This window comes from Silene latifolia, chromosome 8 (assembly GCF_048544455.1).
Source record: "Silene latifolia isolate original U9 population chromosome 8, ASM4854445v1, whole genome shotgun sequence".
In the NCBI taxonomy this organism is placed as follows: domain Eukaryota; kingdom Viridiplantae; phylum Streptophyta; class Magnoliopsida; order Caryophyllales; family Caryophyllaceae; genus Silene; species Silene latifolia.
In genome coordinates this window covers 4,240,950-4,263,810 of record NC_133533.1, presented here as the reverse complement: position 1 = coordinate 4,263,810, position 22,861 = coordinate 4,240,950, and the positions used below count along the sequence as shown (strand labels likewise).

General features: G+C 35.1%; 5 protein-coding genes across 7 annotated transcripts; 2 read left to right on the top strand and 3 right to left on the bottom strand.

Moving 5' to 3' along the window:
• Positions 1–942: 942 nt before the first annotated feature.
• LOC141594006 (ADP,ATP carrier protein 1, mitochondrial-like) lies at positions 943–3,957 on the bottom strand. 2 transcript variants are annotated; one of them, XM_074414226.1, is made up of 4 exons: positions 3,849–3,957; positions 2,596–3,120; positions 2,138–2,509; positions 943–1,532 (listed from the first exon to the last, which is right to left on the bottom strand). In XM_074414226.1, the coding sequence occupies exons 2-4, from the start codon at positions 3,052–3,054 to the stop codon at positions 1,254–1,256; spliced, it is 1,110 nt and encodes a 369-aa protein (XP_074270327.1). In that variant the 5' UTR covers positions 3,055–3,120; positions 3,849–3,957; the 3' UTR covers positions 943–1,253. The 2 variants fall into 2 exon arrangements, with proteins under 2 accessions (XP_074270327.1, XP_074270326.1); XM_074414225.1 differs by having other exon boundaries at positions 2,596–3,073; positions 3,849–3,956.
• Positions 3,958–5,673: 1,716 nt separating this feature from the next.
• LOC141596102 (bidirectional sugar transporter SWEET5-like) lies at positions 5,674–7,226 on the top strand. The gene is made up of 2 exons (XM_074416132.1): positions 5,674–6,059; positions 6,669–7,226. The coding sequence occupies exons 1-2, from the start codon at positions 5,757–5,759 to the stop codon at positions 7,089–7,091; spliced, it is 726 nt and encodes a 241-aa protein (XP_074272233.1). The 5' UTR covers positions 5,674–5,756; the 3' UTR covers positions 7,092–7,226.
• A 2,447-nt stretch (positions 7,227–9,673) lies between these two features.
• On the top strand, positions 9,674–11,210 carry LOC141596100 (bidirectional sugar transporter SWEET5-like). Its single transcript, XM_074416128.1, has 2 exons — positions 9,674–10,304; positions 10,574–11,210. Exons 1-2 carry the CDS (start codon positions 10,002–10,004, stop codon positions 10,991–10,993), a joined length of 723 nt encoding a protein of 240 aa, XP_074272229.1. The 5' UTR covers positions 9,674–10,001; the 3' UTR covers positions 10,994–11,210.
• Positions 11,211–14,832: 3,622 nt separating this feature from the next.
• LOC141596099 (uncharacterized) lies at positions 14,833–17,636 on the bottom strand. Its single transcript, XM_074416127.1, has 3 exons — positions 17,293–17,636; positions 17,024–17,181; positions 14,833–15,251 (listed from the first exon to the last, which is right to left on the bottom strand). The coding sequence occupies exons 1-3, from the start codon at positions 17,371–17,373 to the stop codon at positions 15,155–15,157; spliced, it is 336 nt and encodes a 111-aa protein (XP_074272228.1). The 5' UTR covers positions 17,374–17,636; the 3' UTR covers positions 14,833–15,154.
• Positions 17,637–18,102: 466 nt separating this feature from the next.
• Positions 18,103–22,861, bottom strand: LOC141596098 (nonsense-mediated mRNA decay factor SMG7-like). Of its 2 annotated transcripts, none has more exons than XM_074416125.1 (6): positions 22,569–22,861; positions 21,126–21,258; positions 20,459–21,040; positions 20,220–20,342; positions 19,907–20,124; positions 18,103–19,690 (listed from the first exon to the last, which is right to left on the bottom strand). In XM_074416125.1, the coding sequence occupies exons 2-6, from the start codon at positions 21,177–21,179 to the stop codon at positions 18,193–18,195; spliced, it is 2,475 nt and encodes an 824-aa protein (XP_074272226.1). In that variant the 5' UTR covers positions 21,180–21,258; positions 22,569–22,861; the 3' UTR covers positions 18,103–18,192. The 2 variants fall into 2 exon arrangements, with proteins under 2 accessions (XP_074272226.1, XP_074272227.1); XM_074416126.1 differs by having other exon boundaries at positions 22,492–22,581.

Sequence of the window (22,861 nt, the reverse complement as noted above, 5' to 3'; positions counted from 1 at the left end):
ATAACATTATAGGCATAAATAAGAAAGGTAACGTTAACAGAGGCGATTCGTACATCTTGGTAACCATGTAGCTCCCATAAGGTAAATAGTAAATAGTAGAACACAAAGGGAAATGCCTGCAATAAGGAAAAGGGAAATGACGCCTTCATGTTAAAACACGACGAACCTGCCTAGATTACACAGAAGATAACTGTTGAACCAATGTAACTCTGGGGATGCAAAAGCATCAAAAGCATGTTGTTTCTTCTCCGCCATTTTGCATAAATCGTCTCACCTACAAGAATGTAAGTTGACATTATATAGCTATGATGCTTGAATAATAGGAAGTGAATTGATGTTCAAACAGTCCATTTTCAAATTAATAAACTGAAAAACAGGATCACATATACAATGGCGGAGCCAGGATTTGAACTTAGGGGGCGAAATTTTTTAGCGGGGACGAACGACTAATTTCATAAGATACACTCGAAATTTTTTTGAAAAAATTTAACTAAATATTTCAAAATTTTCATCCGCCACGGAGGGCGACGGCCTCTGCTTTTGTTTAAAAGAGTGATTTTGAAAGTGGGTGATACGACATTTGTATTTGAATGATGGGTTTTTAGACTTTTTCGAGTAGGTTAAGTTTAGAATTTTAAGCGACTTGGTACCTGTAGGCTGTAGTAGAAAAAAATTAATTAATATTTTGGTATTGATTATACTAACTATTGATTATGTTGAACTCATTTTGGAAAATGGTTCTTATATTGATATTTATCAATTAACCCAAAAAAATATTTGAGTTAATACGGAGTATTTGATTGAATAGGTGATATGATGAGTAACTTGAATTGTACTTGGTAGAAGAAAATTCGGTAAAATTGATTATAGATCGAAATAACTCGAACTGAGTAATCGATCTTGACCTAAAATCTGAATTAAACAAATAAAATTAGGCCCGAACATTCTTTATTAGTGACCATTATAACTAAATGACTTTATAATATAACAATTTCGAAAATGGCTCCAACTCAAATATGCAATGGAAAGAAATACAGGACTCGTCAAGTCGTGTAAACCACACGACCTGGCCTGGGACAGGTCGTGTAGAATACAGGACTCAGCCTAGGCCAAGTCGTCCATAACAGCCTGAAAATTTCGTTAATTAACAAGCGAATTTTCTAACCATTCCCATGAAATTCAATCAATTACTTCCTACATTGTTAACCATTAATTAATAGTTCGTATATATATTTGCTATGATACCGCGAACATCACTTAGCAGGCGTCTGAAGCATCGAGAATGTCATGTAGACGAATCCAAACTGAGCCAAGAACTGAGCAATGCTATGGATCATATATGGAGTTGCGCCTTTGAACAAGGAAGAAACACCTTCAGTCTTGACAATTTGATAAAACGCGTCCAATACACCTCCGTATCTCCTAGCTTCTCCTGAAGTCATCATCATTCTTCGACTCACCGTGATACATGGGTAGAAAAGAACAGGCACAGTCAAGGTAAATAGCATCACCGCCAACAATGTTGGTTTTTTCTGCAATCATCAAACATGATTAATCATTAGCATTAGGGTATTTTAGATACCTGCTCAGATTTTATGCGAGCAGACGTAAAAACAGAAAATAGACGAAGCAAAAAATAAAACCAACCCGGTCCTGATTTCAGAAATGTAGTCACAACCCTGCTCAGATTTTATGCGAGCAGACGTAAAAACAGAAAATAAACGAAGCAAAAAATAAAACCAACCCGGTCCTGATTTTCAGAAATATAGTCACAACCCTGCTCAGATTTTATGCGAGCAGACGTAAAAACAGAAAATAGACGAAGCAAAAAATAAAACCAACCCGGTCCTGATTTCAGAAATGTAGTCACAACCCTGCTCAGATTTTATGCGAGCAGACGTAAAAACAGAAAATAGACGAAGCAAAAAATAAAACCAACCCGGTCCTGATTTCAGAAATGTAGTCACAACCCTGCTCAGATTTTATGCGAGCAGACGTAAAAACAGAAAATAGACGAAGCAAAAAAACAAAACCAACCCGGTCCTGATTTCAGAAATGTAGTCACAACCCCAATGATTAATGTTACTGGAACTGTAATAATAATACCAATAATAAGTGCCAAGAAGAAGAGCGAGACCTGGTTGTGTTTCTCGTTCCTGGAAGCAGGATCGAAGCTATTAGTCATGAAATGCGCGAAATGTCCAATGCAAGCGACAGAGATACCCCGGTAAAGACCAGGAAGGCCATCCAATTGTAGTGTCTTCTTGTAAACATCACTTCTATCATTGAACTGCCTTTTCCCAATAACGTTTCTAGAAACGTCTAGAGAAAACTTTAATGGCGCAGCAGATTTCACATCAGTAGCAAGACGGACTCGTGCATAGTCTAAAGGGTAAGAACTCAAATAGAAAGGGACCAGAAGGAAAGGTAACACCCACATAGGCGATTCGTCTGTCTTTTTGTCCATGTAGTTCCAGTAAGGTAATTTTACCATTAGAAAGGTAAATATCTGCATATAAGTTAAAACATCAATTGCTTGATAAGCGGAAACACGTCTTATCAAATCATAAACCAGAAATAACAAGAGAGACGGACATTCTTATGACAGTGTTTAAGCACATTCAGACTGTTACCGCGCCAAAGGGAAAGGACGCCTTCATGTTTGATTGTTCTACGGAAGCAATCTTCCATTCCTTTGTAAGGAGTTGATAAACGACCGGCTTTAATCATCTCATTCTGACATTGCATTAAGATATAGACCCTCTCAATTGGAGCCACGGCTGTTACAGAAGCAAGTGTAACAAGGAAATCATTGTGTTTAGTCGCGTCTTTCCCATTTGGAGACTTCCCGTGTGACTTGGGCAAATGCGGAGATGGTTTAGAGGAGTTTCCGTGATCAACCAGTTGGTGGTTTTCATTGTCTCTGTTGTTAGCGGATATGCTAAGCAAGTTTCGCACCAATTCATTCCTCATATGACCGTGAGAAGATCCAAGCGGGTTGTTGAGCCAATGCAACTCCGGAGATGCAAAAGCATACTGTCTCTTCTCTGCCATTTTGCATACAAGGCCTCACCTACAAGAATAACATCAGAGCCTTAATCCCAAATGATTTGGGGTCGGCTGACATGAATCATCATTTAGAACCGTCCAATCACTAATGGACCCAAAAACACACTACCCTCCATGTTTGGGAAACGGTGGAATAACTCAAAAACTCGATAATTTGTGTGGGTTATTGTATGGTGAAACAGTAACTGGTCAATGCAATTCTCGACTCAGTTTTCATTATAGGTCGACTAGTCAACTACCATAAACAATCTTAAGGGTTCCCACAAATTGCGGGTAAGGGAGGGTCAAATGTACAGAGCCTTACCCTAGTGTTCCCAATTTTGGCAATTAGTCTCACGTAAAACCGTTGCTACACCATATACAACGATCTTATTTAAGAATTCGCGTTATTTTGGGGATTCACCACTTCTATTTGCCAATACGATAAAATTAAACCCACAAATATCATAATCATTCATAACTTACGACCGCCACAAATAAGAAATTGCGAGTCACTTAACCAAAATCCATAAACTAACAATGACAAATATACAACAGTACAAGAACAAATTCCAAGAAAAATACAAACTTTTCATGAAATTCTTCTTTGTAAGGCCAAAATCTAAGATACCCAGAAATTAAAATCACTAAAATGGGAATTTAAAGCAACAATCTTTTACAACCAAGCAATTATACAAAATTACAAATACTACTACTAATGTTGGTTACAGAAATCAAGAATTTAACAATATTAACATGTTAAATTTAAGAAATAATGAGAAGGGTAATTAAAAAATTACCTGAAAGAGGTAGAAATAGTTGAAGCTTACTGGTCAAGAAAGAGTGTGAGAAAGAACATGTACGAGTGACTGTGTGTGTGAGTTTTTAAGCTACGCGCTGCAGGAGTTGAAATTATTTGAAATATATTCCTATTTTTGTGTCTCTCCTCGTGAGGTCGAAGTCGTAGAACCGGCAAACGGGTTAATTGAGTCGGGTGCGAGTTACTCCGTACTAATTAGTTTGGGATAGGTTAATTTCAGATTTACTAAAATTCATGTCATATGGAGTTCGGGCTATTTTCGGGTAGTTATTACTTATTATCAAGTTATTTAAGGGAACGATCAGTGTGTAATCATAAACATTCGATTCGGGTCATATTAGGTGGGATCAGTTCAGTTACGGTTCAAGCACAGGTCCCGGGTTTCGATGTCAAGTCGAGTACGGGCCGAGTCAATTGGGTTGGGCCATTTGGGTCATATTAGGTGGGTCAATTCGGTTTACGGGTCTTCGGGTCCTCATTTGTAATACCGAGTTGGGTGCGGGTTGTTATACGGGCCCAGTCAATTTTATCGGGTCTACCTTGGGAAGTGGTAGTTCAGTTACGGTTCAAGCCCGGGTCCCGGGTTTCGATGTCAGGTTGAGTACGGGCCGAGTCAATTGGATTGGGCCATTTAGGTCATATTAGGTGGATCAATTCGGTTTACGGGTATTTGGGTCCTCATTTCTAATACCGGGTCGGGTGCGGGTTGAGTTATACGGGGCCAGTCAATTTTATCGGGTCTACCTTGAGAAGTGGTAGTTCAGTTACGGTTCAAGCACGGGTCCCGGGTTTCGATGTCATGTCGAGTACGGGCCGAGTCAAACGGGTCGGGCCATTTGGGTCATATATTAGGTGGGTCAATTCGGTTTACGGGTCTTCGGGTCCTCATATCTAATACCGGGTCGGGTGCGGGTTGAGTTATACGGGCCCAGTCAATTTTATCGGGGCTACCTTGGGAAGTGGGAAGTGGTAAATCAAAATTTTGGAAGATCCATTTGAGCCCGAACTATCGAAAATGATCTGGCTCGGCCTGCGCCCAAAATACAGGAGCACAACCCAATTAAGGTTGAGCTGACCGAAATAAGCCGGAGTTAAATCAAACTGAAATCCAAATGACGACAATCTCCCTGATTAATGATATAGTCTTATTTATCTCCGTCACAAATGAGAATTTGTGCTAGACCAATTTTACTCCGTAGTTAACTGAATTTTATTCTAGTGATATAACATTGGGAAATTGACAAAAAGATTGTTGAAGAATATTTGTATCGCCATAAACAAATGAAGAATAATAATGTTCATAAATTTTCGGATTATATGCGTAATTTGCAGGTTAACCCGTCAATGAATTGATCCCTTTGAAATTTGAATGAATGAACTGCATACAGAAAACATACTTTGGTTTGACATGAACAAAAATGAGTCATTAAACTGTCTGCGCTGCGCTGCGCTTTATATATTGTGAAACCGTATTTGGTTACTTGGTTAATGTAATTCTCGACTCGATTTTCATTATATCTCAATTATAAACAACCTCTATTTTTAATTCAGAATAGTACGAGTATTTGTTATGGATTTATGAAACGGATAAATATTAACAATATATCACGTAAATATTCGGCTTTATCTCTTCGTTAATTACTTTATCCTTTTTATCGTAGAACTCTTATCTTATTTGATATAAATTACAGTTTGATTAAGACACTAATTCCCTAGATTTCGCAAATTCTACATAAATTACACTTTGATCAGGACTCTAATTTCCTCAATTTCGAAAAGTATAAATAGCTCCCTATTTCACACAATTTATTCCTGCAATTCTCGAATTCTCGATACGAGTATAATACAACCTTTCCCCTATTCTCTTAATTCTTAAAACTTTTCAAAGATGGTGAATCCGAGCACAATAAGAAGCATTATTGGAATTATCGGGAATGTCATCTCGTTCGGTCTTTTTCTCTCCCCGGTACCAACAATATGGAAAATTTATAAGAATAAATCGGTACAACAATTCAGTGTCGTTCCATATATTGCAACCATATTAAATTGTGTCATGTGGGTCATCTATGGACTCCCTACCGTCAACCCGGACCATATCCTAGTCGTCACCATCAACGGCATTGGATTAGGGCTTGAGGCCATCTACGTCGCAATCTTTTTTTTCTACTCCACCGGTTGGTGTCTTACCAGGGTACGTTATTTTTTCCTTTAGATATATTCCATTTATACGCGTTAATAATTATATTTCATTATCATATTAATCTTTTCTCTATCGTTCCAATTCAATTTGTTGCGTGCATACAAAAATCACCTTTGAACTGATAGGTCTTAGATATATATCGCGTTTACACGTGTTAATCATTAAATTTTCCCGCCTAAATGAATTTGGCTATAATTGGCTTTTTATTATATTATATCTACAATTGGCCTTTTATTATCATATTTGTAATTGAGTTTTCATTATATTATATCTATAACTGCATTATACTGAACTTTCTTTTTTCCACCGATTAATACAAAACATTAATAAATAATAAATTTTACAGTTAAATATCAGTTGTATAATTATTATTTTCTTTAATATTCCTATCTAAAAAACCGCGCGTGATCGTGATCTATACAAGTTACTATAATACTATTTTTTTTTTGTATCGTTCCAATTCAATTTATTGCAGAAAAAATCACTTTTAGACTGATAGGTCTTGGATATATCTCGTTTACACGTGTTAATCATTATATTACATTATATTACATTATTATACTAATTTTTTCTGTATCGTTCCAATTCAATTTGTTGCAGAAAAAAATTACCTTTGGACTGATAGGTGAGGCGATCTTTACTTTAATCGTAACAATGATTACCTTCTATGTTTTGCACACGACGAAAAAGAGGACCGTATTAATGGGAGCATTATGTGTGGCATTCAACATTATCATGTATATCTCGCCTTTGACGGTCATGAAACAAGTGATTAAAACGAAGAGTGTCAAATACATGCCGTTTCCGTTGTCACTTACAAACTTCCTTAACGGAGTTTGCTGGACCGCTTATGCATGCATCCATTTCGATGTCTGGATGGTGGTTCCGAATGGTTTGGGAGCGATTTCTGGACTGGTTCAGCTGATGTTGTATGGCTACTACTACAAAACAACTGACTGGAGCGACGACGGCCCATCTGACGGCCCAAAAGAAATCGAACTCAAAGGAGATCAAGCCGTTTAAATACCTAGCTCGTTATGGATTACTATTGAATTGTTTACGTTAATTAGTTACCAAAAAGTTTTGTTTACGTTAATTAGTTAAACTAAATTAATTACTCACTCATTATTTGATTTTAATACAGTATTGTTGATTTAAGATTACTCTTCTTATTTTTCAATTATTTTGACATTTAATCTCTTGTCAAATCTTCATGGCGTCATACAACAGTCTATGGTCAACAATTTCAAACATAATAATTATTAACCGGAACGAAAGAAGTAAATATTCTTTGAAGGAACGGATATATTGCATAACAGAAAATATACAATAGTTTGTTAGAAATTGGTAGTACTTTTTTACAACTTCTTTTGTTGTTGAAATACCAGATCCAATCGATTTTATCTTTCGTACTGCTTTATATTCGAACTTGCTAAAGTTCCACAAACTCGAACCTGTTTCGTGCCAAATCGAACACTAAATCATAAGTTGATATCAGACTACAAGTTGTATATACAACTTAATTAATGAAGTTGAACTCTGTTATAAAGTTATCGAGCTCTACTAACAAAATTATCGAATTATACGATACAAAGTTATTGAGCTTAACAGAATAATTATTAAGCTCAGGGGCGGATCTCTTCTTACCTGCACAGGGGCCAGGCCCCCCCTGTCATTTAGCCCAAACTCCAAATTCTAACAAATAGGCCAATTTAACAAGTTAACCAAACAGCTGGCCCCCCTAATGCTCACACCACAACTCCACAAGACAATAGTGTTCCTAATCTTTTCTATTTCAAAGCCCAATGTGTAGGAGTATGAGACTAAATACACTATCCATTTTCTCATATAAAAAGTCCAACATCTATTTTTTTTCCCCTAGTGATTTATTCAAACATACACAACAATTTGATTTTAATAAATACGACCAGCGATTATTAAGTCTATTATTATCATTTACAAGTTTATCTATTTTAGCGGTTTCTTATCTTATTTAATTTACCAACTTATAATATAATTTACTCTGCATATTAACTTGTGCAATAATTAAACCATATAAATGAATTTTATATAAAAAGACCGTCGCATACTACAAGATCGTCTTATTCTACAATTTTTATAAATTGTTAGTTGAGACAATTTTGTTACGTTCTATTTTCGCATCTTAGGATCGTCTTTATTATAAGCATAAAGTTATTATGGAAAAAAAAAAAAACTAAAATTTACTTGATTTTCGCATTTTAGGATCGTTTCCATTATAAGCATAAAGTCAACCCTCTTCCGTTTAAATTGTAATTTGTTTCAATTTTCAAATGCGTGATCGGTTTATAATTTTAGGAAAAAGTAAGATGAAAAATTATGAAATTTATATCATTAGATACACGATAAGGAATGTATTCATAAGAATGTACGGAGAATCTCAAACTCAAAATATATGAACAGCCACTATTGAAGCACGAAATATGCAAACTCGCCTTTTATTCATTGAATTCGGCCCCCCTTAAAAATCTGACCAAGATCCGCCACTGATTAAGCTCAATAACTTCATAAATAGTTCAACAATTTTGTGTAAGAGTTCATCAAGAGATCAAGGCCAGGATCGGACCTGGTTGCGTTTCTCTTCGCTGGATGTCGGTTTGAGCATCCGACTTATGTAATACTGAGCCCATAATTCAACGCAAAACACGGAGAAATCCCGGTAAAGACCATAGATGTGATTCCTTCATCTTCGTAACCATGTAGTCCATGTAAAGGTAATTGGGCGTACATTGCAGTAGGAAATGCCTGCATATAAGCAAAACAATAGTCCACCTTTTTTTTTTTGATAAAAGACGGGATAAACCCAAGACCTACAGCGAGTAGGGTCTCAAAACCGAACGCAAAACAACCAAACAAGAAAACAAACAAACAAAAAACAAAGGGAAGAGCAAGGCTACACACAGCCAAAACAATCTACTCAAAGTACCTGACATTAAAACTTTGACCGATAATTATTCTATGCCTCCATTGTTTGATATTCCCGTCCTCATATTTCAAATTTCAAACAATGAAGTTATTGACTGAGACGGAGGAAGTACAGTATTTTTTTTTTCTCTCTCTAATTATCGATTCCTATAATATTCTTTGATGAATGGAATGGAAATATTGCATAACAGAAAATATACAATAGTACTTTGTTACAACAACTTTCGTTGTTGAAATACCAGAATCGATCGATTTTATCTTTCGTAGTGCTTTATATTTGAACTTGCTAATGTTCCAAATTTTATTATATTTTTTCGAAAGGTTTTTGGAAAATTGTTTCGTAAATTGATAATCTAAATCGGTTTTTTTACTGATATGTGCTGGCATCGAGATAAACATTACGAACTTATATTGAGAAAAATGTAAAATTATCGGTAAATAAAATAAGAAAACTTTCAACAACGATAAAAATAAGCACCAACATTAGGAAAATGATTATCGACCATTCACATCAAAAGCGTTGCATTGAAAATATAGAGGTTACACGAAACTAACAGTAGTTGGTTAATGCAATTCTCGACTCGATTTTCATTATAGATCAATTATTATAAACAACCTCTATTTTGAACTCAGAGTACATCTTTTATGCGGAGTAGCTCAATTATAAATATTAATAAGAATATTAATATCACATAAATATTTCGCTTTATCTCTTCGTTAATTACTTTATCCTTTTAATTGTAGAACTCTTATCTTATTTGATAATAAATTACAGTTGGATTAAGACACTAATTCCCTAGATTTCGCAAATTATATGTAAATTACACTTTAATCAGACCTCTAATTCCTCGAAATTATATCTTATATAAATAGTTCTCTATTTCACGCAATTTATCCCTGCAATTCTCAATACCGAGTATAATAAACCCTTTCTTTTAATTCTTCAACTTTTTTAAAACTTTTTTAAAGATGGTGAATCCGAGCACAATAAGGAGCATTATTGGAATTATCGGGAATGTCATCTCGTTCGGTCTATTTTTGTCCCCGGTACCAACAATGTGGAAAATTTATAAGAATAAATCGGTACAACAATTCAGTGTCGTTCCATATATTGCAACGATATTAAATTGTGTCATGTGGGTCATCTATGGACTCCCTACCGTCAACCCGGACCATATCCTAGTCGTCACCATCAACGGCATTGGATTAGGGCTTGAGGCCATCTACGTCGCAATCTTTTTTTTCTACTCCACCGGTTGGTGTCTTACCAGGGTACGTTATTTTTTCCTCTTACATATATCCCGTTTACACTTGTTAATCATTATATTACATTATCATACTAATTTTTTCTGAGCTTATTTATATTTTTTTCGAGCTTTTATAATTTTTTATTTATATTTTACTTTTTTGATGTCAAAAATAAAATCTAATGAGTTCATAAATATATACTGTATATACATATATTATTTTTTTAGTTTCATTGTAATTTAATAATCTACTTACTGATCTTTTCTGTATCGTTCTAATTCAATTTGTTGCAGAAAAAAATTACCTTTGGACTGATAGGTGAGGCGATCTTTACTTTAATAGTCACAATGATTACCTTCTATGTTTTGCACACGACGAAAAAGAGGACCGTATTAATGGGAGCTTTATGTGTGGCATTCAACATTATCATGTATATCTCGCCTTTGACGGTCATGAAACAAGTGATTACAACGAAGAGTGTCAAATACATGCCGTTTTGGTTGTCACTTACAAACTTCCTTAACGGACTTTGCTGGACCGCTTATGCATGGATCCATTTCGATGTCTGGATGGTGGTTCCCAATGGTTTGGGAGCGATTTCAGGAATGGTTCAGCTGGGATTGTATGCCTACTACTACAGAACAACTGACTGGAGCGACGGCCCGTCTGACGGCCCAAAAGAAATCGAACTCAAAGGAGATCAGGCAGTTTAAATTCCTAGCTCGTAATGGAATACTACTCGTATTATATACGCATCCACCCCCTTGAATTGTTTATTATTAATTATTAATTAGAATTGTTTAATTTAATTAGTTATCTAAGAGTTTTATAAGCGTAGGAAAATATATTGCACTAGTTTTAACCCCGTGCAAATTGCACGAATATGTTATTATAAATATTATTATTTTCAATTTATTTTGAAACATGTAAGTTTTATGTGTATGTCATATTTAAATTTTAGTTGATAAATTACATTTGCAATTACGCTTGTCCAAGACGAACCTAATATGGACACGGGGAATTATGTTTCACATAAAAAAAATATACTGTATCAAAAGAGGTTATCACCTATAAATATAAAAAAAAAAAAAAAAATCCAAAATACTACACAGTATAATAATAAATGATGATACTAAAAATAAAACGGTTCAAATAATACATCATGTATAAATGGGACAAATCTTTTGGCAATCTCAATTCTCAATACACTCTGTTTTTATCTTATATATAATATTTGATTGATCCGCCTTTAATTTAAGACGGTAGACCGTCTTAAATGAGAATTTGTGATTGTATGGAATTTAAGTACCCATTTATTTTGTAGTAGTATTCTCGGCCTATCTTGATAGGGTAAGACTGTAATCTGTAAGTCTATTTTAATCTTAAGACGGGTATATTCGTCTTAAGAATGAAACGGGTCAAGTAATACCCACTGGTATGGATAAGACAAATAATTTGTTTTGACTATGTATTATGCCATTGTCTTATCCCTTTTTTATATTAGCATACTTAACCCGTATTAAGCTTAAGACGGATATCTTCGACTCTTCGTCTTAAATAAAAATTTGTAATCCTAATAATACCATAGCAATTTACCATTCTAATTTGGACCCTCATTTCATTCAACTCAAATAAGGACCATAGCCTCAATACTTCCGTCTCGCCTCACCTCACCTCACCTCAGTACCTCTCACCTTGCTCTCTCAACCATAGCATCTATCCCACAAAAACAACTATCATCACCTTAACTACAGTCGATAAATCATCATCACAAACTTCATATTTTTGCAACTTCATCATTATCTTTGGATTAAACTTGCATGCCTCCTTTAATGGTTAATTAGTGCTTAAAAATTCAAGAGGAAGAGCCAACTCGAAAAGTTAAAAGGCTTTTTTTTTTTGCAAAATATTGCTCTTCAAATGCAGACACTATTGTTGATCTGGCGTCTTTTTTTTTTTACATTTTTTTATGAAGATTTTTCATGTTTTTCCTTTTATTACTATATGTAAATGTATTTTTCTAAAACAAATTTTGGCCTGTTTAATTTACCATACCGTATATTTTTTCAATATATTACCTTTTAGAGTACTTTTTAGGTGATTCTTGCATTTTATTGAGGACTTGAAATCGAAACTTTACAATTTTGAAGATTTTATGCAGTCAAAACGCATGTTTAATAACTTCCTTGCCATTTTAACATATGTTTGTAATACTCATGTTTAATAAATTTACATATGAACAAATATTTAACTAAAATTTCAAAATTATCATCCAATAATATCGACATGTGCACATCTGCAATTTTTCACTCTTTTTTTTTTCTCATTTGTTCATTATTTTTTGCATCCACATGCAACTTAATTTTCTTTTTTTCATAAATTGAAAAGTTCACAGATGGCCATAGTTCTTAATTAACTTGTAATTTTACTTTTATTTTTTTTAAATTGATTTTTTTATTTAATTTTTACATAGTTGTAATAATTATAAAAATTGAAAATGGCAAGTTCAGCTATTCTGTGCATTCAAGTATTCAACTGCCACTCATGTAGACAAATTGTCTGATACCACGTTCCACGATTTCTTTTTTATGAAAATAAAAATAAAAATTAAATTTTCTGTACATAGTGACGTGGATGCATAATATTGCCCTAAATGATCTTAAGATTATTTGATTTTGCAACGGTATACTCCGTATTTGATTTAATGTTACTCTCCTTATGTTTGAATTATTTTCGGAATACAATTGTCTTATTTGAGAATTTGTACATGTTATTTTCGGGAATCGCAAATTGCATTTGATGGCACATTAAAACCATTAATCTCATCGTCAATTGACCAAAATTCATATTCATATACTTTAACAAATTAAAGATTATGCGACAAACAAAGGAAAATAAATCAAGCAATAATAACAAAGGAAATTAGTATAATATTACCATGTTGTTTACTTACGTCTCGGATTATATAGTTTGTTAGGAGAACATTGTTACAACAATGATAACATGTTACTTACTTACGCCTCCGATTATATAGTTTGTTAGGATTGTTAGGAGAACATTGTTACAACAATGATATTAACATGTTATTCACTTAGGCCTCCGATTATATAGTTTGTTAGGAGAACATTGTTGTTACAACAATGATATTAACATGTTATTTACTTACGACTCCGATTATATAGTTTGTTAGGAGAACATTGTTACAACAATGAGAACAATTATTAATATATTTTGCTTACGTCTCGGATTACTTTTTGACATACAAACTTTACTCTTTTATATACGTTTTTTTCATAAATTTTTCATATTATACCCATTTTCCTAAATCTAATCAAATTAATTCTTACAAAAACCTTTTTCCTAGCAATTGGTCTCCCTTGTGACGGGTTACCATTTGTGACGGATATTTTGTGAGATAAAATGATAACAAAATGGGTTAGTGGAGAAAGGGGACCACATGAATAGTGTTGCAGAGAGAGAAAAAGTGGGTACATTGTGAGGTAAAATGGTATCCGTCTTCAGCTTGTGACGAATATGTCATGTCTTCAATGAGAATTTGTGTTTTCCTAGAATCGAATTTAATTGCTCTATAAACATGAACAATTGATTATAATATTCAAATTAATGAATTGATTTTGTTGTTTTACAACTATTAATATATTTTGCTTTTTTGAAATTATTAGGGTTTATCAATTAGTGAAATTCATATTTACTTTTTATCAATTAAACTCTGTCATTGTTTGCACCATATCATTTAGCGATGCCCAAATCTATAGATAAGCATTTGCACTATATTATCAATATTATGTGACGATTTGCATATGATGTTGTAGGCCACAAGTGTAATATGCAGACTTGATTTTTCGTTAATTTGTTGCTAAATCTAGCAGATCGACTTTGTTTTTCTTTAATTTGTTGCTAGATCAAATACCTTTAATTTCACCTTCGATCATTGTATTGCTAACACCGACGGAGCAAGGGGTGGCTGGAGCGAGGTCGGCCGAAGAAACATCGAACGGTGACTAGACTGATCGAGCAAGGGGTGTTGAACGGAGGTGGTGTTGGTGGTGAAGGGAAATGAGTGAAGGAAGAAAAAAAATCAATTGGTCAGAGAATGAAAAATAAATGACAAGGGTAACATTGTAAAAAACGTATGTGAAAGAGTAATATCCGTATGTGAAAAAGCACGTCCCTAAATTTATTATTGGTGGTAGGTTGATTGGGCCGTTGTAGTGTACTGAGACTCAGTGTGTACTGAGGCCACTCGGTGGTGGTACGTTGATTGGCCGTTGTAGATTGGGCCGTTGTAGTGTACTGAGACGTATTTAAATTTATTATCGGTGGTACGTTGATTGGGCCGTTGTAGTGTACTGAGACTCGGTGGTACGTTGATTGGGCCGTTGTAGTGTACTGAGACTCGGTGGTACGTTTATTGGGCCGTTGTAGTGTACTAAGACAGTGAGACGTGGTATATTATAGTTAAAAAATATGCAAGCGAGTCCAGATATATATGAGTCAAGAATTAATTACGGAGTATATAAGAAAGAAAAACTTTCAACAACAAAATAAGGACCAACATTATGAAAAAGATTATCGACTTTAACAATGCGACCATTTACATGAAAAAGGGAACTGAGAATATAGAGGTTACTTTAATTTCGAGTAAAGAGATGTTCGATAAATCATTGAACGAGTATTTAATTAAAGAATGCTACAAAACTATCAAGTTATATGAAAGATCTTAATTTGCCAATCCCTGATACTGAAATTACAATGCAGTATAAATTGTTACACAATACAAAACAATGTCAATTTTCCGACTGGTTATCCAGCAACAGTTAATACTGCACATACAGATTGAACTCCAATCTACTTTAGTCAATCTTGAGGTTAGATTCACCGTCTTTAGGCCTCAAACCAATTTCCTGCATCTGGTGTTCGACTGAGACTAGCCCTGTCTGTTCAAGAAATCTGCAGCAAATTCACAGACTAAGTTACCGTGACATTAGAATGAAGAGTCAGGGTGCGCATGTTGAGTTTACAGGAATGTCGGATTGACACGCTACATGCAACCAAAGATAAGTGCCGAACAATGAGCATTCACTGTATGAAAACCAGTTCACATACATTTTAGGTATAACTAAGGTTTAGAACTCCCGATCGAATGAAAACTTGCATGAAAAGGAGAAATTCAGGAACCAGATCTTTAGAAGAATTCTAGAAATAAAGCGGGTTTCGGGAAAGATTTCTACAGGTTTATTATTGACATTCTAGTATAGGTGCCCTTGTGTTGCGTGTCCAAGACATGATACTTCACACTTCATTTTAGGGCAAAAGCATGAAAAACAGTACAATAAATAGTTGTGTCGACACTCAAATACAATTACCTCATGCAGACAATAAGGGCAGTAGGTGGATTATACATCTGATGTATTACCACCAATTCTATAGTTTCTGAGCATTATAATAAAAATTTTGAGTTTTGTTTTAAAAATTATGAGTTTTACTATAAAGTTTCTGGGTTTATTCACTTAAACATTAAGTTAAAAAAAATTAGAATAAAACTCAAAAACATTACATATAAATTTAGTAAAATTTGAGTTTTGATGGAAAAAAATTACTATAACTTATAAATTTTAATAAACTCAAAAAAAATATACATATGCTCAAAAACAAATAAAATTTAAGATAATAAGCTCAAAAAATATACATATATGCAAAAGTTGGAGGTAGTACATCCGATGTATGTTCCTTTTTCTCCAATACGGGTTAGATATTCAATGGGGAATTTTGGTACTTGTAATATAACAAAGGAAAGTTCATGAATTTTGAAACCATATTTTCAATAAAATGTCCAATTGGATGACGGATCTAATGCATCTCTATGATACTAATGTAAAACCAAAGGACGTGTTAACTGATTAAATTTGACAGCAAATCCAAAGACGGTGACATAATTGCTACCCAACATTACCCTAGTCCCAGGACCTCAAGGGCTCCCTCAAATTGCCGGGCAATAATGGGAGATACGTAACAAGTAACAAGTAACAAGTAACAACCTCTATGTCAAATCCTATTAGTAAGGATTGTATGCGATAATGAAGTTTCGCTGTATGGTTCTACACAAACAATACGATGATGGAAACAAATGCACGAAAGTGGATCTTTACTTCCTTAATATTGAAAGCTATCGTCTTTCCAATTCCCACCAAAATCAAACAAAATTGAGCCATAGAATTCAAGAGCTAAGCTCAAAACCCCAAACACAGTTCGTCACAGTAGCATTACCAGGACTTTTAGTTAGGGGTAAAAATTTCCCGAGGGACGAACCCAGCAGAGGAGTGCGTTCATCCGTGGACGGTTCTAAAGAATGATTCATGTCAGCCGACCCCAAATCATTTTTGGATTAAGGCTCTGATGTTGTTGACGAACCAGTAATGCAATAAGGGAAACTAGACAAGAATTCGAAAATCTTAACTAAAAGTTTTCAAATTTTCTGCTACTAATCTTTCTGAGGGTATAAAGCACTACGAAATAAGTTGTTGATCAAAGAACTACGACAATATCGGAAATTAATCAAAGGTAAACAAATGATCTCTGGCAGAGGGAGTACAAAATCTCAAGTTCAATTTATAATCAAGGGATTTTCACACAAACAAACAAAATTAGTCAAACAATGAACTCATAATTACCAAAAAAATAAAATTAAACAAAAAAGAAGAAATCTTTGATCAAGAACATACCTAGCAAGAAGGAAGAAAAGGGTAAAACTGATGAAAACAAGAAATCCAACATGAAGAATCAACCCTAAATCACTTGAATTAAATCCCAAAATTAACATGAATGTTAGACTAAAACCCAGCATTACAAATACAAATTTCATTGTATTCCATGTTGGAACCTGCAAATTTATAGAATTAAATAAAATTAATTGAATATAATCAAATTAAAAGAACAAAAGATCAAAACTTTGATTGAATTAGTAAAAGATTAGAGGGTTTATGAGACTAACATTGACTCCAGGAGCTAATGCTCCAAACAAAATTGCTTCTGCTGATGATATTTCTTGGGTTTCAGATGATTTGGTCTCCATTTGGTTGTGATTTCATATGATTTGCAAATTGGTAAATTCGGACTTGGTTATGGTTAGATTGATCGACTTTGGAATATGTCCGAGAAGGGTGAGCAAAATCGGGTATCCGAAATAAATTAGTAATCGGTTTGTTTGTTTGTTTGTTTATTTACTCCGTATTTATTTATTCATTGGCTCTATTCTATTAATAGTCCGATTTTGAAAAGTAATGTTTGAAATTTTAAGTTTTTGAGATATTGCAAGTATTATTGTATTAGGATTCCTTTTAGGAGTTAAGTTCCTCGGTCTTAAATAATGTTTTATTTATCTTATATGTTGGGTTCTGTTTGGTAAAATTAAGGTAGCTAAACCTGAATAGAAGGTAACTGAAAACTAAAAAGTTAACTGAAACCTAGAAATTAAATGATAAGGTAGCTAAAAATTGAACCCTAGGTGGCCTAGAAGGGATAGGGTGGAACTAGTCCTTAACAAATTGGCTTCAGCAATACAATTCCAAAAGCTATCATCAATTCTAATTTCTAAATGTTACTTCGTCGACATTTCACTTTGACTGCATCATGTGCCGCGGCACTCAGGCAGATTCAATTTAGGTCATAAACATGAAATATTATGCAAAATAGCCGTGTTTAACATCTCGACAAGCAACCAAGTCCAACATATGCTGCTGAGTGCCTAAGTCTCGGGTACACTATCGATAATGTATACAAAGCGCAAAAAAAAAGGAAAAAATTGAACCATAGGTCGCCTATAAGGCGACAACCAAATGCCATTAGAAGAGATTGTAAATCAAGTTGCAGTATACATAGGATTACAATTGAATCATTTTTGCACATATGAACCAGTAAACCGCGACTCCTGCTGAAGCTGCCATTCCCGCTGCTTGAGATACTGCAGAAGCGGGCGTGGTTCAGAAATGTGAATATCCCTTCTTTGCTCGTGTAAACCGTGAAGAAGTGATGGACTGGGATTAAACAATGGTGGGGTGCCTTCACAATACACTGTCGGTAAAGAAGCCAACGGGTCATTACGACTCCAGTGATCCAAAAGCCCAAACCCTGAGGGATCATCGGCCTTTTGAATATCGTGAGCTGGGTACTTCGGAAAATTGGTTGCAGCAAATGGTGAAGAATGATTGATAGAGGTAGGGATGCCCGGACTTCTTTTATCAAAATCGGGGTTTTCAGCAGTCCGACCACTTTGAGGACCAAAAACAGGTGAGCTGCATGAAACCCCGACTGCACCTGGATTTAACAACGGCTCACTAGGAGTGTCCTCGGCGATAGATTCTAACACGGTTTTTCCTGGCCCACGGCTTTTTGTTATGTCTCCGCTTAGAACCCATGAACTAAGAGATGGGGGACCAGCGGCTATGACGCTCTCAGAAACCATGCTAGTAGAGATAGTAGGAGACGATGAAATCAAAGAGTCGATTAAAGCTCTATTTTGTGCTACGAGTAATGAAGAGGCACGCCGCAAGCACTCGTCAGACGCTTCTAGAATCTCTCCGTCCATTATTGTTATTGGTTCCGAATTATGACGTGCGATTGGCTTAAACACAATGTCCTCTTCTTCTTCCATCATATTCGGCTCTTCCCCATGCGTAAACTTTTTACTCGACCTATTATATACGAGCCATTTACGAGAATCGTCGTTGAATCTCTGAGCAATCCTGATTGCGGCTTGAATGATGCGATGAGCACGGTACTTGTTCTTCATTTTATAGTTTATTTCATCCTCCCAATGACTTGAAAAATCCAACGACTCGTGGATGGTAGACAACGGTATGAATCCTCTTAATTCATAGTCTTCCCATAAAGCAACATTACACGGTGAGTCGAACTGAGCCGTGTTTTCTTGGAGATGTTGCAGAAGTTTAACAAAGGAATCAAAGAAGTAGGATACTGACTTTTCACACTTCTCGTCAAGAGCGTCAAGTTTTACCGCAGGATCCACCAACCACTCAACAAATACAAGCACAGCGGGTAAAACCGGGAAGTAAACAACGGGACTGCCCATCAAACATCGATCAACAAGACGACCCATGAATGTAAAAGTCACAGTCAAAGCCAAGCTCACCAGTTCAGACTGTTGTCCATTTTCCGTTGGCTTCCATATCTTTCGGTCAGGATCTACTGTTAAGTTGTAGATAACAAAGAGTAGCACAGAAATGACGTGTAAGGCCCGATAAGGACCCGCCTTTAATAAGTTCATATTTTGGTAGGATTGTAATGCTGAACTCAGATTACCAACATCAAGTGCTAGAAGTGCCTCGAATTCTCTTAAAGCGGAAGTGAAAGTGCTGGCAAAGCTTTCTAACCTGCAATAAAACAGCGGAACTTACTAAGAAACATACTCCGTATATAAACTTTCTCAGAGAAACATTGAATATTCGGCTTCGTTTGAAATGGAAAAAAGAATTAACTAGAACAGCAGATTGGCTAAAAATAGTATCGCCAAGGACGTGAACACAATAAGATAACAAATCTGTCATCAGTTTAAATGATGTGTCGAATGCAGTGTAGTAGTATAATACCGTGACTCCAAGAAGAAGAAACTAGTCATCCTGATGAAAAGAGTCCATAAATCACTTGCAGGAGTTGCAGCAGACGGATCACATTCTGTAACTTTCGATGTTCTGCAGCTCGTGGAAATTTTATTTGTACGGTCCTTGGAAGACTTAGAAATCCAATCTGATGGCTTGCAGAAATCAAACTCCTCATTTGTCAGGGATGCAATGTTACTTGACCTGTTCTGCAAGATTAAAACACGGAACATTCAAATGCCAACCGTAAAAATGGAAAAAGGAATAAAAAAGAGCAATTGAATTCACACTGCATAGTGCATACCCTTTCAAAGAGCAACATTAGGTTTTGCAAAGCGTCCGGGAAAGGTTCTTTAACAGCCAAGCTTCTAATACAATGGTATAAAGCAAGGAATTCTTTTCCAATGTATGTTGCCAGCACTGCCAACTAGGAAGCATCACAATGACAAATATAATATTCCACGATATGTTTGTGAACGGTGAGTCTTTGTGGATTTCTGTGTTAAGATTTTTATAACACGTGAGACGGGACTAGGAAAGTACCTGATTTTGTGGGTTTCCACCATCAGGATATATCTTAGCAGCTTCTAAGTAGTAACCTGCAGCAACAGCCCAGTTTCTCTGATCATGGCTGGGCTTTTCATACAACTCTAGATACCTCGCCAGATCCCCGAGACAAATACAAAGACGATGACAAACAAATTGACATTTATGCAATATCGTCTGGTCAATGCGACCTGACACTCCATCATTCTTATAAAACCAAGGCTCGTCGAACAGGCTGTTATACCTTTTAATACTTCGTATCAAATCTTGGTAAAATTTAGTCGCTTCTGACAAAAACAATCTGAATCCTTCCTTATGTACATTAACATTTTTCACTGTACTGTCACTCTTCGCCTCGTTAGCTTTACTTTGGCATATAATTTTCCGAAATTCGTCAATATGCTTGTAGTGAAGCCTCCACAATAGATACTCAATGTTCTGAAGTTCTTGTAGTTCGTTATCACTGAGAAAGAGCTTCTCGTAGATTGAGCATGTCTTGCGGTATAGATCTTTAACGCCCTTATCGAGCACTCCATGGGATTGGATACGTGCCCAAAGCTGCTTTTCAACCTCAGAAACCTAATGGAATTATAACGAACTTAAGCAAAACGAAGAAGAAACAAAGGAAGGTTCGAGATTAGTTCTGATCAACTCTGTTAGTTACCTGAGCAAACCAAGCTCTTTTCTTTCTTGTATCTCTGAGATTATCAGTAGGCATGATCAAACAGTTTCCGTATCAGCAATCTAACAACCGAGAATATGTAATACGCTCCACTCAAAGTACCCGAAGGAGCTTCCTAGCACAGCAAATAAACAGCATTACTGAGAGATAAACTTACAGCAACAACAACAACAACAACAACAACAACATCAGAGCCTTAATCCCAAAATGATTTGGGGTCGGCTGACATGAATCATCCTTTGGAACCGTCCATGAGAAATAAACTTACAGCGAACATCTCAAAAACCATAAAGATCAATACACTCTCGGTTTAATTATATTGTTTACGTATTCCATTTTAGTCTATCTTATCTAATAGTTTCCGTTTCCTTCCCTTTCCCGTCATGACTTCATCTACCTTCATCACCCCACCAAAACATACTACATTACAATCTTTGTAAACTACCCCCTCTGTTCCGGTCAATTGTTGTCCTTTGGTTTTGACACAGAGACCAAGGAAAGAGAAGGGGGCCAATTAGTAAATGACAAGTGGACCAAATTGAGCGTGAATGATCAAATTGTTCATCAAGTTCATTCTTAAAATAGAAATGACGACAATTAATTGAGACACCCAAAATGGAATAAAACAACAAATGAACGGGACAGAAGGAGTAGCTTCTATTCAAACACAATACTTCCAGTTACCATCTTCACCGACTCAAATTCTTATATAAGACAGTCTCATAATAAAATCCTCATAAGTCAATAATCCCTCGATTTAATTCATTTTCATACTTTTATTCAAAATTCTCCTCACATATATTGAACAAACGTATGAAAATGACTTGAAAAGACGGAGAACTTGCTAAGAAACTTGTCGGTAGAACTTTAAATGAACAGTAATCCACTTCTGATATAACCCTATGATGCATTATCATTGAAGATCTCCATACCCAAATAAGAAACAGGAAACATGAGAGTATATGATTTGTATAACAGATCAAATTACCAGAAAAAATTAACAACAATCTAAATATAATCACTTAAATTAAATAAATATATTTACAATTTATCAAAACCCAACATCCATAACAACAATCTCACAGCATTAATTTTACTTCTATTGCAGGATGAGGGAGAGGTCGGATGTACGTAACCTTATCCCCGTGTTAACAACACAAAGAGACTGTTTCCGAATTCTAATCATGATAAATATGAAACATAAATATTAAGCATACAACAATCAAATTAGAATCAAACACCAACTAAAAACACACTGATTTAGCAAATTAATATGAAATCAAAGAATATAAACAAATCCCACTTCAGTTTTCACATATATAGTCCAAATATATACAAAAGATTTCACCTTTATCAAACCAAATGAGAGTAAAGTCTCGCTTAAGACGGAGTAATAAAATTGAATAAAGTAAGACAAAATACTACCTGCAGAAAAAATGCTCTGAAGACAAGAATGGCAACTGAAATACCCAACAAAATATTAAATTTTAATATTTTAGAGGTGAAATATAATTAAAGACTAAAACTTTAATAAAAAATAATAAAAATAAAATTATTTATATGGTATAAAAGACAGATTTTTTGGGGATGAAAAAGCTGCAGAAGTGGATGTTTGAGACAGAATTTATGTAATTGTGAAACAGACAAAGTGAAAGGTGGGCTGATGATGATGAATTGATGAGTAGATTGGACAAAGTTTTATTATCTGATAACTTGTC

Coding starts and splice junctions, on each gene's coding strand:
- LOC141596098 (XM_074416125.1), bottom strand. CDS start 21,179: ATGCCTACTGATAATCTCAGAGATACAAGAAAGAAAAGAGCTTGGTTT. Junction 21,041..21,125: donor AAAGAGCTTGGTTTGCTCAG/GTAACTAACAGA, acceptor TAATTCCATTAG/GTTTCTGAGGTTGAAAAGCA. Junction 19,691..19,906: donor TTCTTCTTCTTGGAGTCACG/GTATTATACTAC, acceptor GTTTTATTGCAG/GTTAGAAAGCTTTGCCAGCA.
- LOC141596099 (XM_074416127.1), bottom strand. CDS start 17,373: ATGGAGACCAAATCATCTGAAACCCAAGAAATATCATCAGCAGAAGCA. Junction 17,182..17,292: donor CATTAGCTCCTGGAGTCAAT/GTTAGTCTCATA, acceptor ATAAATTTGCAG/GTTCCAACATGGAATACAAT. Junction 15,252..17,023: donor CTTTTCTTCCTTCTTGCTAG/GTATGTTCTTGA, acceptor AATTTGCTGCAG/ATTTCTTGAACAGACAGGGC.
- LOC141596102 (XM_074416132.1), top strand. CDS start 5,757: ATGGTGAATCCGAGCACAATAAGAAGCATTATTGGAATTATCGGGAAT. Junction 6,060..6,668: donor CCGGTTGGTGTCTTACCAGG/GTACGTTATTTT, acceptor AATTTGTTGCAG/AAAAAAATTACCTTTGGACT.
- LOC141596100 (XM_074416128.1), top strand. CDS start 10,002: ATGGTGAATCCGAGCACAATAAGGAGCATTATTGGAATTATCGGGAAT. Junction 10,305..10,573: donor CCGGTTGGTGTCTTACCAGG/GTACGTTATTTT, acceptor AATTTGTTGCAG/AAAAAAATTACCTTTGGACT.
- LOC141594006 (XM_074414226.1), bottom strand. CDS start 3,054: ATGGCAGAGAAGAGACAGTATGCTTTTGCATCTCCGGAGTTGCATTGG. Junction 2,510..2,595: donor TTAAACACTGTCATAAGAAT/GTCCGTCTCTCT, acceptor ACTTATATGCAG/ATATTTACCTTTCTAATGGT. Junction 1,533..2,137: donor GGAACGAGAAACACAACCAG/GTCTCGCTCTTC, acceptor TGATGATTGCAG/AAAAAACCAACATTGTTGGC.